This window comes from Stegastes partitus, unplaced genomic scaffold (genome assembly GCF_000690725.1).
Source record: "Stegastes partitus isolate 25-593 unplaced genomic scaffold, Stegastes_partitus-1.0.2 Scaffold520, whole genome shotgun sequence".
Taxonomy (NCBI): Eukaryota; Metazoa; Chordata; class Actinopteri; family Pomacentridae; genus Stegastes; species Stegastes partitus.
The window spans coordinates 410,290-425,255 of NW_007578251.1; the positions used below are offsets into that span (position 1 = coordinate 410,290).

General features: G+C 38.8%; 1 protein-coding gene across 1 annotated transcript in view; it reads left to right on the forward strand.

Annotated features, from left to right (window-relative positions):
- Positions 1–9,184, forward strand: part of efr3a (EFR3 homolog A (S. cerevisiae)) — a 153,373-nt gene extending 144,189 nt beyond the window's left edge. Inside the window, exons 19-23 of the mRNA XM_008287784.1 lie at positions 4,198–4,283; positions 5,606–5,654; positions 6,883–6,986; positions 7,075–7,124; positions 7,917–9,184. Of these exons, the coding sequence (XP_008286006.1) occupies positions 4,198–4,283; positions 5,606–5,654; positions 6,883–6,986; positions 7,075–7,124; positions 7,917–8,022 (395 nt within the window). The 3' untranslated portion in view covers positions 8,023–9,184. The remainder of the gene's footprint in view (positions 1–4,197; positions 4,284–5,605; positions 5,655–6,882; positions 6,987–7,074; positions 7,125–7,916) is intronic.
- Positions 9,185–14,966: the final 5,782 nt, after the last annotated feature.

The window sequence follows — 14,966 nt, forward strand, 5'->3', positions numbered from 1 at the left end:
ACCATCTTGTCTCTAAAGTCTGCGTCTATAAAGGATAAAACTTTAGACATGATTCCAAAATATTCTCTTTATTAAAACCTTTTTAACTACAGCTTAATATGAGTAAAGACCGCAGTAATCTAACAGCCAGGAGCAGCTCTGCAGGAACATCGAGGACGAAGCTGCTAAAAGTTTTCATGGTTTTTTGCATCCTAAAGAACTGAGTCTGCTAACATTAGCAGCTAACGTCTGAATCTGCTGCAAGAGGTTCGACTACAAACTGTAGCTCGTTTATGTGTTAATGAGCTCAGTAGCTCACTTTGTCGCTGCTCGTGCTGCTGCTGTCTGAGAAACAGTCGAAGAATCCTGTATGTGTTGCACGATGTTTACACTGTGCAAAAATACAACTCGCAATTAAACAAATGACGTCCATATTTTCCTGCTTTCCTCTGGGCTGAAAGATCCAAACGTTTAAACTCTGACGATCAAACCTCCCTGAACCCTTACATCAGCAGAGATGTGTAGATGAACCCTCGTAGCCGTTTAGCCTTTCAAGGACAGATGTTGTGTAGCTGCAGTGACTGTAACTGAGTGATTTGATCATTTCTCTAACTGTTCTTCCTGCGTTGCATTTGGATGTGTTCCGGTGAGTACATGATGCTAAATGTAGACGATCTGTGCACAAACTGACTATTGTAGTTTTAGCTGTTGTACTTTGTGCTGGTACTGTGAAAAGTTTGTTTTTATTCATGTGGAGCTTCAGACAGGAAACTTTATTTCAAAATAAAACAACTTACCTGCTGCAAACAGCAGCTGCAGGTTTATATGAAGGATTTAGAATATTTAGGCAACAAATTTAGGCTAAAATTACCACTACAGCGAGTTTTGTTTTAAAACGCATCATTTCTGCTCCGTTTATGCAGCGTGTCCTGGTTTTAAGTGTTTTAAACAACATAGAAAAACAAACTTATGCAAGCGCTACAGACTCCAGTTCGGTTTGACAGCTCCAGGGTGGCGCTCAGGTGTGAACAGGCAGAACCTGAGACACTCGTGTTTGTTCTTTGAAGGGGTTTTATCAGTTATTTCATATATGTTTTCCTGATTTAACATGACCCTAACATGTGACTCTCAACCTGTTTTCTGTCACCATGAGCGACTTCTTCTATTGTGTTCAGTCACAATTCCACAAAAAGAAATCTCTGGTCTTAATTTTCAGTGTTCCTCTTCTTTTTTTGTAGTATTTTCTTAAAGTAAGCACCCAAACCCAGTGCTTCACCTGCTCCTACATCCCCAGTGTACATTATGAGAGACTTAGAGGTGTGTTGGTTTGGAGAATATAAGCGAAACTGAGCTACAAAGCTCATCTAGATGGACATTGTTTTGTTTTAAACCACTGTTTGAAAATGAAAGAGAATGAAGAATTTAAAGAAGTTCAAAGTTGCATCAAGTTGGAGTCGATTCTCAGTCAGTTCACGACACCATTGACAACAAAAATACGTATATTAGGAACATTTACAGACATAGCATTTAACAGTACAGTCGTGACTTGATAATCTGACACTAAACGTAAAACCTTCTTTTATGTTGGATAGCAAGGCTGTCGGATTGTCAAGACGGAGGTCGAGATACAAGGAGGGCTTGATGCTTGAAGGGTCATTTGTTGTTAATATTTATTGTTCATAGTTGTTATAATAACAAGTAGGGTTGGTTTGAATAGCACTTTCTGATCTCTGGATATTCAGATGAATGTCCAAATATTCGGAGCTGTCTGGGGGGACCACTTCCACTCTGGGAGAGCACTCCAACAGGGTGGAAGTGGCCGGAACACACAGGCAGTACTTAGCTGCTGATGCCAGTTTAGTTAGCGGTCGCAGTTCTGTTTCCACCATCGGTGGCAGCAGCAGCAGCAGCGCCACTCCCTCGCCACCATCCATGTTTACTTCCACAAACACTGAGCACGCTCGCCGCTTGTGACGTCGTTGTGTCCTCTTCTGCGCATGTGAGACACTTTTAGGTTGCATGAAGTTCACACAGCAAATCACATACAAGTCCGATTTAAGTGGAAATGTGAAGGAACTCGCAAGAAAAACGGCTTTCACAAAAAAATCTGAATGTAGCATTTAATCCTGCAGTGTGAACGTAGCCAATCTGTTGGATTGTTCAGTCAGATAATACGCTGTTATCCTTATTTGTGACATAAAATGTCATGTTGGAGTCGGAATCCGAGGCCGTCGGTATGTTAAGGCTATTTTTAATGGGTTCCGTTCGTTTTTCCTAAAAACCTGTCGGTTAGCAAAGTTTTCGGATTGTTAAGGGTCGGATTATTAAGTCACGACCGTATTTACTGCTCATGGAACAATATTGCACATATTAATACATTAAAAATCATTGCTTTTTAATTTGCTAGTTTGTGCAATATTGATATTTTTTGCAGAATCTGAACCTTCACATGTGGAAGAATCTTTACAATATCAACAGTAATTATGTGTCTTTTTACTTTTATTTGATGTTAGCTGCTGCTGTTGCACTGTAATTATCTCATCTTAGAACAATCAGATATTACAAAGTGTTTCACAGAGGGCAGACAAAATACCACAAATAAATCAATAGTAAGAACAAGCTTCAAATACAAAATACGTTCAGAGGTTTGCACGAGTTTGTCAAATTAAAATATTGCATGATTATAACAGAGCTTTGGAATTAAAGTGCATTTTGCCAGAGATTCTGCACTTGCACAACCGGGTTCTTTAGAAATGTAACCTGGTGCCAAAAAATACTTTAAAATTGATAAATAGGATTTTCAAATCCATTTTAAAACCTACTGACAGTCAGTGTGAGGGATTTAAAAGAGCTGTAAAACAAAATGTGATCTGTTCTTCTGGTAGATAAAGTGCAGCTGCTGCATTTTGCACAATGTAATGTTTCTAAAATCAAGTGTGCGTCTTAGAAACCTCAGTTTAAAAAGATAAAACTGGCTTTATACCGAGACTTACTGATGTTATTTTAAACCGCGCAGATCTCAGTAAACCTTCACGCATTTAGCCGGCTCTGATTTTTATTTGCTGTGTGTCAAAAACCTGCAGAGTTTCGGTCTGAGATTCTTCCTTCTACAGATAATTCGGGTGAAGTTCTGAGCAGAGTGTGAAACTAAAGTCAGAGTTGTAAGCGAGCGGCTTCCTCACCTCCGTCCTCTCACATCAGTTTCCTCATTAGTGCCTTCAGGCCCGACGCTGAGTCACAGCAAAGGTCACGCAAACCACAATTACAAAGAGCTGATTCTCCGTCTGCTTTCGCACCTCGTCCGATCCTTCCTGACCCTCCACACGTGATCTGGACGCTGCTCTCGTCTGGATTTTTGCTCCTCGTTGTTTGAAATCACAGCAGTTTGGTGTCAGATCTCACCGAATGTCCTCGAACACAACCAGAATCACAAATACAGCAACAATATTAGGAGGCAGAACACAAGTTACTACAACAGTATTGTAGCTTCTAGATGGACATTTTAAAAGAAGGTCTCTCATAACTTCACTATTTTAAGGAGAATAAGCTTTTTAAATGAAACACATCAAGAACATACTGCAGTGAAAGTAAAGTCTATAATGTGTTTGTATTCACACGATACGCTCCAGAAACACTTTATTAAATCAGTGTGTTGTGACATAAAAACACAAAAGCACCATGAAACTCTTTGAGGTACTTGAGTATTTCCATTTTCTGCTTCTTTACACTCCTAATTTGTTAAAGTCGGCGGCAGATATTCTACTTTTCACTGCATTTATATGATGACTTTAGTTACAGATTTTGTTTAATACATAATCTACAAATAAATGATGGTGTCATTGTCATATCATAGAATAAAATCCAGCTTTATTGATCCTCCAGGTAAACGCCACAAACCGCCCTGCAGATATAAAGTAGTTCAATCACTTTTGCCAGCTTTCAAAGTGATGAACACGTTAATGGATCAGTAATAACAATCCAGTGATCTATTATACAATATTCTTGACAATCTCATTCTACATACTGAGTTCATCTCACCTCCACTTTCAATAGCTGACTATAAAAACATTTTACCACGTAGAAACTGCTCCTTCAGTCTCCTGTTGTCCTGTGATGTGTCATTATTAGTCACAAATATATGAATGTACACTCAGTATAAATGGGGCTTTAACTCTGGTGAGGGTCTCTGGTTGAGTTTTTTTCTCTGTCGTCCTGCAGATGAAGATCGTCTGACCAGGAGGAAGAGCTTCGTGGACACCATCTCCCTGCAGGTGGACATCATGTCCAACAGCCTGCCTGACAAGGTCGGTTCACTTTACAGGACAACAGATTGAAACGCTTTCTGCTTGTTCTGGTAACAGCATGAACAATGTAACATGCATCACCTCAATAAGAACCTAACATGACATCAGTTTGTGTGAATTCTGACAGATTTCAAGGAATGTTTTTGCTGTGTGGCTCAGATTTTCTTTACTTTACTTTGTTAGATTTTGCTTATTTGTTTTATTTTTTTGTTTGTTTCTGTAAAATGGATGAATTGAACGATGCAGCTGAGGTGCAGAAAGTATCTGGATGGTTTCGTACAGCAAAAAACTATCAACACCAGTTTCTGTTTCCTACCAATGAGTCCACATCAACATTTAGTCTAAATGTCTAGAAACTGGAAGCTTGTCTTGTCAAACTTTCCACACATCAAATTTGTTAGAGCCTCAAAAGTTGGTGAAATGTCGACCAAAGGCTGCATTTTAGTAGAAATTTGGATCCATCCATGCAGCACTGGCTTAGGACTTGGATTTGGACAAGTTTAGACTGTTTTGAATTTGGTTTCAGGCTTGGTTGTCGACTGGTTTTGGGCTTGGTTTTCCAAGTGCATTTGAACCTGGATTAGGGATTGTTTAGGACTAGATTAGACTGTTTTTTATGATGATTTTGGTTTGAAATATAGTTTCAGACTTAGTTTTGTGTTTGGTTTTGGATTTCTTTTGAACTTGGTTTTGGACTCGCTTTGGACAGGTTTCAAGTTTGGTTACAGGCTTTGTTTTGAACTTGATCTTCGATTGTCTGGACTGGTTCTGGACTGGCTTTAGACTTTGTTGGGAACTTGTAGGCTTGTTTTGGACTTGGTTGTGGAAGTGTTTTGGACATGGATTTGGACTTGTTTAGGACTGTTTTCTGACTTTGTTTTGGACTCCTCTATTTTTATGAGAGAAATGGGTCCATCCATATATATATACACTTACAGGAACTTTATGAGGCCTTCATACCAGCCTGGCTTAAAAGTTTAGCACTTTGTTTCCATTCTCAAAGGCCAGTACTTAAAAATGTGTCCTCTGCTGGATCAACTCAGTCCTTCTGATCTACTGGAAATGATCCCGTCTGTGTCCTCACCACATTTCATTCTGGAGATATTGAACCTTTAAAATGGCTTCAAGGTTTATTTTAGGGGGAAAGTAGCAAAATTCCCAGGTCTGAAAACATGAAAATATTTGACAGAACTTAGATTTAAGATTCAAAATTTAAAAAAAAAAAAAAAAAAGTAAGCTCTGAACTATTTCTGAGGTGACAGAAGTTGGAAGGTTTGCTGTGGATTCCCTGCAGGCTCATATTTCTGTGTTTGTGTCTTTAGTCCCAGCTGGCCGAGGAGATCACATTCGAGACCCTGAAGAAGGCCATCGGTAAGAAACATTTTACATCCAACCTCTGTGTGGACTCACTGGAGCGTCTCACAAATTAAATTTACGGTTTGGCTTCTCGTCAGGAGGAGTAAAGTCGTCCTTGGGGTCAGCGCTGCCCTGACTGGAAGCCAAAACGTTGACGCTAATGTCCCGAGAATTACAAAGATTTACAACCTGTCATCAGAGCTGACAAACTGTCTTATCCATTTATTTGCACTGTGTTCCTCATATAAAGTAACATTTATGATACTAGACTCACATTTTAGCTTCTTCTCACACTGAATATAAACTCAAACGTCAGTGAGTTGCTGGAAAAAAGAAAAAGAAAAAGCAGCTGCAGAGGTTACCTGAGAATCACCACGTTTTGAAGTTTCTGTCACAGTAATCCAGTGATGTTTTTGTGTAACTAATATTATATATACAGGTGCACCTCAAACTGGTGCTGCTAATTTGACACATTTAAAACCAAAGTTACCCCATTTACTAGCCAGAAACTGTAAAAACAGAATCAAAAATGTCAAACGCTCTACTTTCCGAGGAGCATAGAAAAAAAGCAAAAGTTGCCTGAGATTCAGCAGAACTTTAATTTTCTGTCAGTGCTACATTAATCCAGTGATATTTATTTGTACTTTTACAGGAAAACTGCTAGCGACTAATTCGGCACACGTTTAATGTAGCAATTTAAAACAAAAAACAGTTTGACATTAGAGCCAACATTTTTAATTCCTCAAGAAGTTCCTCTGTGATCAATAAGGTTCTGTCTTATCTTATCAAAATCAGAATCAAAAAGCTTCTTTAGAATTTAAGCAGTTGAAGATAAACGTAAGTAGAAAAATACAAGCATAAACTATAAAGATGTGCACTGTAGTAGGAAAATAAAAATGCTCTTCTGATGGTTTTTATTTATTTTATTTATTTATTTCCACACTGGTTTCTAAATTTGCCTATACCAAGTTTGGTACATCTTTTAGCTTAGGAAAGAGGTGTTTTGACTCCAGCATTTCTGCAGAAATGTCACAGTGAGCAGATTTCAAAAATAATGTCGAAGGAAAAGCAGCTCTTCCTACAGAAAAACTCAAAGACCCACTTTAACATAAACTGATCTCACATGCACTTCAGATAAGTGTTGTATGAGTGAAGTCACTGCACCTTCTGCAGAAAGATAGACAAAAAATGTCTGTCATAACCTAAGTTTAAAATAAAAGTTCTGTTTCCTGTCCGGTTTCAGATACGACTGGTTTGGAGGAGCAGGAGCGAGAAAAGAGGCGTCAGGTGATGGAGAAGTTCCAGAAAGCTCCGTTTGAGGAGATCGCTGCTCACTGCGAGTCCAAGGTAAAACTTAAAAACAGTAAATAACTGATTAAACCCTGAGAATCTCCAACCAACAGCTCTTCTCACTTCAAACGCTGTGTTTCTGCAGGCAAACATGCTGCACGACCGACTGGCTCAAATCTTCGAACTCACAATCAGGTAAGTCGGTTAATTTTTTGTAAAAATTAAATATATTTAGCTGAAGATTAAGTTTGTGTTCTTCCGATCATGATTTTAATGTATTCATTTACTTTGTGTGCACAATAACTAAACTAATGACTTCTGAATTGTCATTAAAAGTCCTTTCGTGATCTGCTCTGTGATGTTTTTAAATGTTAATCAGTTAATCATGTTTATATTTAGATTCACAAACTTTATTAATCCTGAGAAACACAGTCAATCATTTCCAGCTCACTTATAAATGCTTAGACTAGACAGTTGTATTCCAGAATACTGTACGTGGTTCAAGATGAAGGAACAAGCAGAAATAAATAAAATAAAAATGTCTGTTAAACTTAATAGCTAAACAGCCATTTATCCCTCTGAACCCAAAAACCCTCCAGCAGCTGTAAAAGATTTGTTGTCTTAACAAAAATCAGCAAAATGACAAATGTCGGACATGTTGAGTCCATTTTTAGTTAGTAGAAAATTGTTGTTCTGTTAGAACAGAGGTGCAGGACTTGATTTTGCTGTGAAATATGAGCAAATAGCTGCAGAGAAAACTGTGACAGGAGCAAAAAAACAGCCAGAAGCTGTTGCTTGGAGGGACTAAAGACTGTTAGCATTACCTTTATTGGAAATGTGACGAGGCTTTGATGAATTAAACCAGACAAGCCCCATGTAAAGTGAAGAATATCCATGAGGAAGGGTCAAACTTTCTCCAAACCAGCTATCAAACTGGGTAAACGTGAATCCTCATCTAATATCTCTAACTTCTTCCACCCCCGCCAGGCCTCCACCCAGTCCATCCGGAGTGGTTTCCATCTCGGCCGGACACACCCAGCATCAGTCCGTCCCCGTCTACGAGATGAAGTTCCCAGACCTGTGTGTCTACTGAAAACACCACACAAACACACATCAACATCGCACAGGAAACCGCAAAAATTAGAAAAAAAAAAAAAAAATGCTGAGAAAGAACGACACAATCACAACCTGTATTCCAGTTTAATCTATTCAACCAGCGCACATGAGGCGGGGATGCTGCCAGAGACGGCAAACGCAGCAAAACTGGAGGAACTTTGAGCCTCAAAAAGGGGAAACATTCCTCACAAATCCCAAAAAAACATCGTTCATTAAACTTTCCAAACCTGTGCAACCTCCATTTTTCTGTTCTTCTCTATATACTCATTTATCAGACGTGATCCGATTTGCTGCGTTTTCTTTCCCAACTCACATCCCTGAAACTCAACCTTTTGAGTCACCAAGAACAAAAAAAAAAAAAAACGAACAACATAAACCGCTTGAGATTTTAGTGCATTGATGTCGAATCCGCCGTTGCTTCGCACCTTGTACATAAACAATAACGCTCTCGTAGAAAATGGCTTCTTAACAAGTATCCGTTCTCTTGTTTGCGTCGGTGAAGTCACAGGTTAGTAGAAAATATCTTAGCTGTCAGCTGTAAAAAGACAAAAATACCAGAAATAAGTGCAGCTGTGGTAGAAGGCAGTTTAGTTCTAGGCTCACAGTTAAAGCTACGCTGTCAAATAAGCTTTAGAAATGACTTCAACTGCCAGCTGAGTGTTCGGAGATGAAGCTAAAGCGACACCTGAGAGGCTCGTGCTTGGTGATGGTTGGTTTGCTGCAGGTTTCTAGAAAACATCCAATATTCAGACTTTCAGGGTTGGAAATTGCCAAAGAGATGTGAGCGGAGTGGTGCAGATTTCTTGTTTTCATCTTGTTTTAAATAGATGTTTTCCAGCTTGTAGGATCTTTTAGGGCAACCTGAATGTTTGGAAGAGTTCTGATTGCAAGAACTGACCCTGCAGAACCTCTATTAGGACGCGTTTTAACTCTAGGTTCTAATTAAAAACCCTGAGAAAACTAAACCTGGAGAGTACGGGACCATTTTTCTGCTTCTTGATGTCCTCATCCAGTCGTCATCTTCTCCATATATACTAACATGCTGAACCATTGTTCTGTTGCCGACATAAAGCTGGATCTGCGTCCGTTTTTTTTTAATTTAAAGTCACGATCTAAGCTCTCAGATCTGAAACAGAAAGGTTGAAAATAAGATCCTGTAGTGGACAGATACCTACTATCAAGTCTGTTGGTGTTTTTTTTGGACGTAAACTTCAGGAAAGGAGGGAACAGATGATGCATTTGGTGATGATGAGCTCCCAGCGGTTCAGTTTTATTAAACAGATACCTGCGGAGGTGATGAGCTTTTAATTACTGGCTGTGTTTCCAGGACGTATTTTGAAGCATCACTTTAGAAAAACGGAGTAAAAACGTCAAAAGATTTTTTAAAGTCTGAAGTTTTCACACCGTCTTGAGACGGTTTTTGACTTTTTCGACAACTTCAAACATGTTTGTTACCAGCTGATGTAAAAGAATAATTACAACTTTCCAGATTATAGATATTTCCTGAAGACTTCACGTCGTCTTTATCTTGTAGATGAGCAAAGTCCGCTTCACAGTGAACTGGAAACACAGCTGTAATTAGTCAGAACAACCTGAATGAGGAACAAACCAAAATGGAGTATCGAACAAATGTCAAGTCTTCCTTAAAGTTCAAAGCAAAGCTGCTGGTAAAACTGGTTTTCAATCAACACACCAGCTGGTCGTCGACTTTGTCAAGCATCCCGCTGGTTGTCTCCAAACTGGTTTGTGGTGAAAACAGCAGAGTTTGGATGAGATAAGTCTTTAAAACAGAATTAGCATAAAACACTGACTGATTACTGTAAAGTGCAGCTTTCTGCAACATTTGATCTCTTCAGTGTGTCCAAGGTGAAGTTTGATTAATGGGGACTTTAATGCACTTATTCCCTCAAACCTGCACTTAGGCTTCATTTTACCAACTTGTGTGGTCTCATCTCGTTACCTGGAGCCTTGAGCTGTGAATTTCAAACAAACACAACACCTGCATAGTTTTTTTTTAGATAAAAAAAATGAATTAATTAAATGCTGTTTCGTTTTTGCAGGATCATGTACATGAACGGTTTAAGAACTTACATTTATCAGGAAAAACGTTCCTCCACCGTCTTATATTTTGTTCAGAGTTTATTTACTTGTCATTTGGGACGCTAAACTAAGTTCTGTAAAATATTTTTGGCTAAATTTTGAGATTTTCATATGTTTTCAGATTTCTTGTGTTTTCACCCTCAGAAAATAATCTAACAAGGAAGCCATTTTAATGGTTCAATATCTCCAGAAATAAAACTCCCACGGCAATGAAACGTGGTGAGGACACAGACAGAACAGTTTCCAGGAGATTTACATGATAAAATGGCTTCAGCAGAGGATAAATTCTTAATTATCATCTCTTGAAAATGGAAAAAAAAGGGCAACATCTTCAAATAAGAGCAGTATTGTGTCCTCAGAAAGTTCCTCTAAGTGTATATATATGGATGTATTTATATTTCCTACTAAAAAATAGTCTTTGGTCAACATTTCACCAACATTTGAGGATCTAACATCAGTAGGATTTAATGTGAGGCAAGTTTGACAAGACAAGAGTCCAGTTTCTAGATATTTTGACAAAATGCTGACTCATGGGTGGGAAACAAAAACTGGTGTTCAGGTTGTGCAAAGTGAAAAGCTGCTTCCATGTTCTCTTCATGTTGAAATTGATCAACATACGAGGATGAGAAAAGGTTCCTGTGCATATACTTGAAATAAACACTGAGTAGAGAAACTAATTTGGCAATTAATCTCATGTTTATTGATTAAATAATGAATAAGTAAACTGAACAAAATCTAAGACGGTGGAGTAACTTCACAAAAAAATACAGAGTGACCAGTTTGCTTTTATTGATGTGACAGAGACAACCAGCATCAGTGGATGCTACAACAGATCAGTCTGAGTTACGGAGAGCGTGGAACATGCAGGTTTTCTGTTGTGTCATGATGAAGTCGTACTGGAAGTTCTTTTCTTCTTCCTGGTGCCCAAAAAGGCAGTTCAGTATGTGAACATTGCTGCCATACGTGTAAAACCCAGAATATTAGCTTCATTTGTCTGTATCACCTGGAAAAAGGTTTATTCATGCAGCACAATGACTTTATTCTGTCTCAGCCAGCAGCTTTACCTCCTCACAGCTTTGTTGGCAGCTTCTACAAAACCAAAACACGCTTCATTGCCAAAGACAGAAGTCGCCTCCCTCCTGTTTCCTGATCTGAGAACGTCTTAATCTAAAAAGGCTGAATGTTGTTGGAGCCGGTTTCCTGCGAGGAGCCATATGGACGTCTCCAAAAGAAGAGAGCTTCAAAGTTAACCTCTCCGCTCAACGCATTAATATTAATATCCGTCTTCAGCCTCTCAAAGCTTTTGGAGGATTTAATCATCTGTGCATTTTCAACAGTTACCGCAAGGCCACGTTTTGTTTCCAAAAGGAGTTCAGGAGGCGTGTTTGGAACGAGATGCTTCATATCTGGTGCAGCTGCAGCTGTGATCTGTAATAGCAGATGGTTATCAGTGTTTTCCTCTGATCTGAGCTCAGTGTGGAGAGAAAATCCCTCCAGTTGGAGGAAGATACCTGCTACCGCTGTCTGGTCTGAGCAGCTGTTTTATTCCAGGCTAAGGTCACTATCAGGTTTGTTTAGGTCGGTTCGGTTTGTTTGGATCCTGTTTTGGTTCTGATGCAACTTTGGTCAGCAGGTCAGGAATAGAAAAGTTGGAGAAGTGAATGTAAGAGATGTTTTTGGGGATGTTTTCTACCTAATTGTGGATATTTCAGATGGTTTTTGTTAAAAGTTGTGGGGCGCTGGTTGTGTTGCTTAAAGTTTGAAAGTGAACTTGAAAAGTCTGTGTTTGACATCGCCAACATTAGCCTGAAGAATGACTCAAGTTTTGCCCAAAATAACAGAAATTTGCCCAAAATGACTAAAACATTGACAAAAGGACTTGCAGATGGTCCAGGATGAATGAAATGTGTCCAAAATGCCTAAAAAAAGGTTGAGAAATGGTGAGAAATCTGAGATTTGTGTGTTAATTTGTGTTATTTAGCAGCAGGTTGATGGCCAACCAGCTTCAATTTGCATCTTCTGTTGCATGTTAAAGCAGAAATCATTGGCGCTTCATGATCAGGTGTAACATCTGTACGGTTTAAGGTGAAGTAAGTAAAGTAAAGTCAATGGTCATGTGATCAGTAGGTGTAGGTCGCTTCTTCACTGACTCTAATGACCTTCTTCACCTGAGTGTTCATGAAAAAAGTACATTAATTTAGTGGCTTTACTGGAGCTTTTGATCAAGTCACGTCTTCTGCAGATGGAATTGGACTAGTTTTCCTTAAAGATGGAGTTTGCTGGTCCAGTTCTGCACTTTGTAGGCTACTGTGTATACCTGTGGAGGTTGTGGGGTAATGATGGTCCGGAGAAGAACTGACGCTAAAACTTCTAAAAGCTCAACAACACGTTGCCTGAACGTGCAAATCAAGCAAGTTAATTGGTTAAAACAGACTCCGAAATGTGCGCGACTGACCCATGTGGAAGTTTGCCTCGATACAGTTTGGAAAAGTCGATCTGGATCTCAAAAGATGATGATAAACGGCTTCCGTTCATTAGCTAAAAAGTCGATGAAGTTGTTTGATACATGACCTTTGTTTTGCACGGTGTCCCACACATTGCTTTCTCATGTTTGCTGACAGTCCACCAGCTCGGTCTGGTTACCAAACATATCAAAATAAAACTGCACAAATGATTTAAAGATAATAAATCCCGACACAGATTGCAGTTTAATACGAGGTGCAAACGGAGTCTTGTCAAGAGTCGATATCTTGATTTTTAAAATTTAAAAAAATTGCAGAAAGAATGAAAGTAAAATGTTTAGATTGAATGCATTAACCTCTGTGCATATCTACGCTGCATTACGTCTTAGCTTTAATCTCTCGTGACTTAGTATCGTAGAATCATAGCTCGTAAAAGACATGCATTATATGAACTAACTGCATGATTTCCTATCTGTTCACCCCTGAGGGGGGAAATATGCTGAAACTAAATCCATCTAAACACCTCCATCCACCACAAATCTGACTTTTCTTCGAACACATTAAAAAAAGAAAACGAGCCAGCACAGCATGAACAGATCTCAGTTCGGAGAAATGTCGGATGCAAACGGTGGACGAGTTGTTCGTTTAGATGTGGCTGGAATACATGATGATTCCTCTATGAATGTGTCATTACAGCAGTATATCATATCTATTTTTGTACATTTTATGCATCACGTGTCGTCAAATTATTGCCTGGTGGAGATTTTAGAGACTGGGAGACTTAATAATGTCGATCACATTTATCGAGGTGAAGACGAATGCTGAATTCTGTGTATTCATTTAGTTTTTTGTTGTCTACCTTCATGGTTCAGGGTTTTAATAGGACGGTGCAGGAGAAATGTTTCTATTATAGAATCCATGATCTCATTTCAAGTATGATGAAAGATGAATATCTATAGTCAGATGTCAGTTATTTTTAGATAAAAGTAAATCAGTGCAATCTACTAACTTTCTAGATTTTTATGTTTTGTTTTGTTTTTTTCTCCAAGAAGTTGCAGCTTCGGCTCAGGCGGAGCAAAGTTTTAGATCTGAAAGACGTTTTTTTGCTCAAAGATTCAGCTCCAGACTCACAAAAATCTGTCAAGAAATGTGAAATCATGACATAAATGTTAAGAAAGTGTTCATACACACTGCTCCCAGCTTTCACTGTGATTCACCAGCAGCAGCTTTCTGTGATCTGAAGCAATACTTCAAAACTTGTCACCACAATTTCCGTCAAACACTACTTTTAAAGTCCTATCTTCCTCAAATCTGAACGCACAGAACTCGTCTACACATTTGGAGATGCAGTGAGACCTAATCTCTGAAGCTAGTTGGGTACCTAGAAAATTAGCAGGTCACCTGTGCGCTAGTACTGTTAGCGATGTACTTCTCTGTTGGTGGACATTTGTTTGCAAAATTAGCCAATCAGTGTGCAACCCAAGATATGTCAATGCACAGAAAGGAGACATTAGCTAGAAGACTGAAACTTAGCTGCTGGACACTGTGGTTTCGATGCTAACAGGTGCTGACTTCAATTAGCAGGAAGCTAATGTGCATTGTTGTTCAGCTAAGTAGCTATTTAGCCTGCAAACTAATGCTGTTAGCGATGCCCTTTTCCCCAGCAGGGCTTTTGTCAGCTAATTTAGCAAGTCAAGGTGCAACACAAGGTGTGTCCTTCTGAAAGTAATGCTTGAAATCAACACACTTAAGTTTCCCTCAGTATTACATTAATCCAGTGATATTTGTCTGTGCGTGCATTGGTGCATCGCTAACAGCTAATTCGACTGCTTTCAATGCTTCCAGTTTTTTTTGTTTGTTTTTTTTTTTCTTTTGTTAATCTCCAAATTGTATTAGTTTGAAGCAGGATTGTCCTTCACATGGAAATGTGACAAAAACCATAAAGTTTTCATGTTGTGCGAACAAAAGTTTGTCAGTATTAGAGCATTCTGGATGACATGGAACAGGCTAATAACTCCACATTGTGAATCTGGAGCTGAGTCCATCCTGAGCCGAGCAGTCACAGATAAATCATGTTTAAATTAGTAAAAACAAAAAAAGAAAAAAAGATCTGAAAACAGTTTAAATGTTAGCTGGATGCAGAAATCAGTCTGTGAAAGAGCCACTGCTACTTTTGATAAATGAACACGGGGTATTTACTAGATGAAGCTCAATCGGTCATTTAAACAGCAGCAGATGTGTTAACATTAAAATTAAATGCTGAAGCAGTAAAATATGATGTCGTGTTTGCACTTTGATCACTGTGGTACTTTAGCAAAAATCAATCAGCACGGATCAGTGTTTGGTACAAATGCATCAA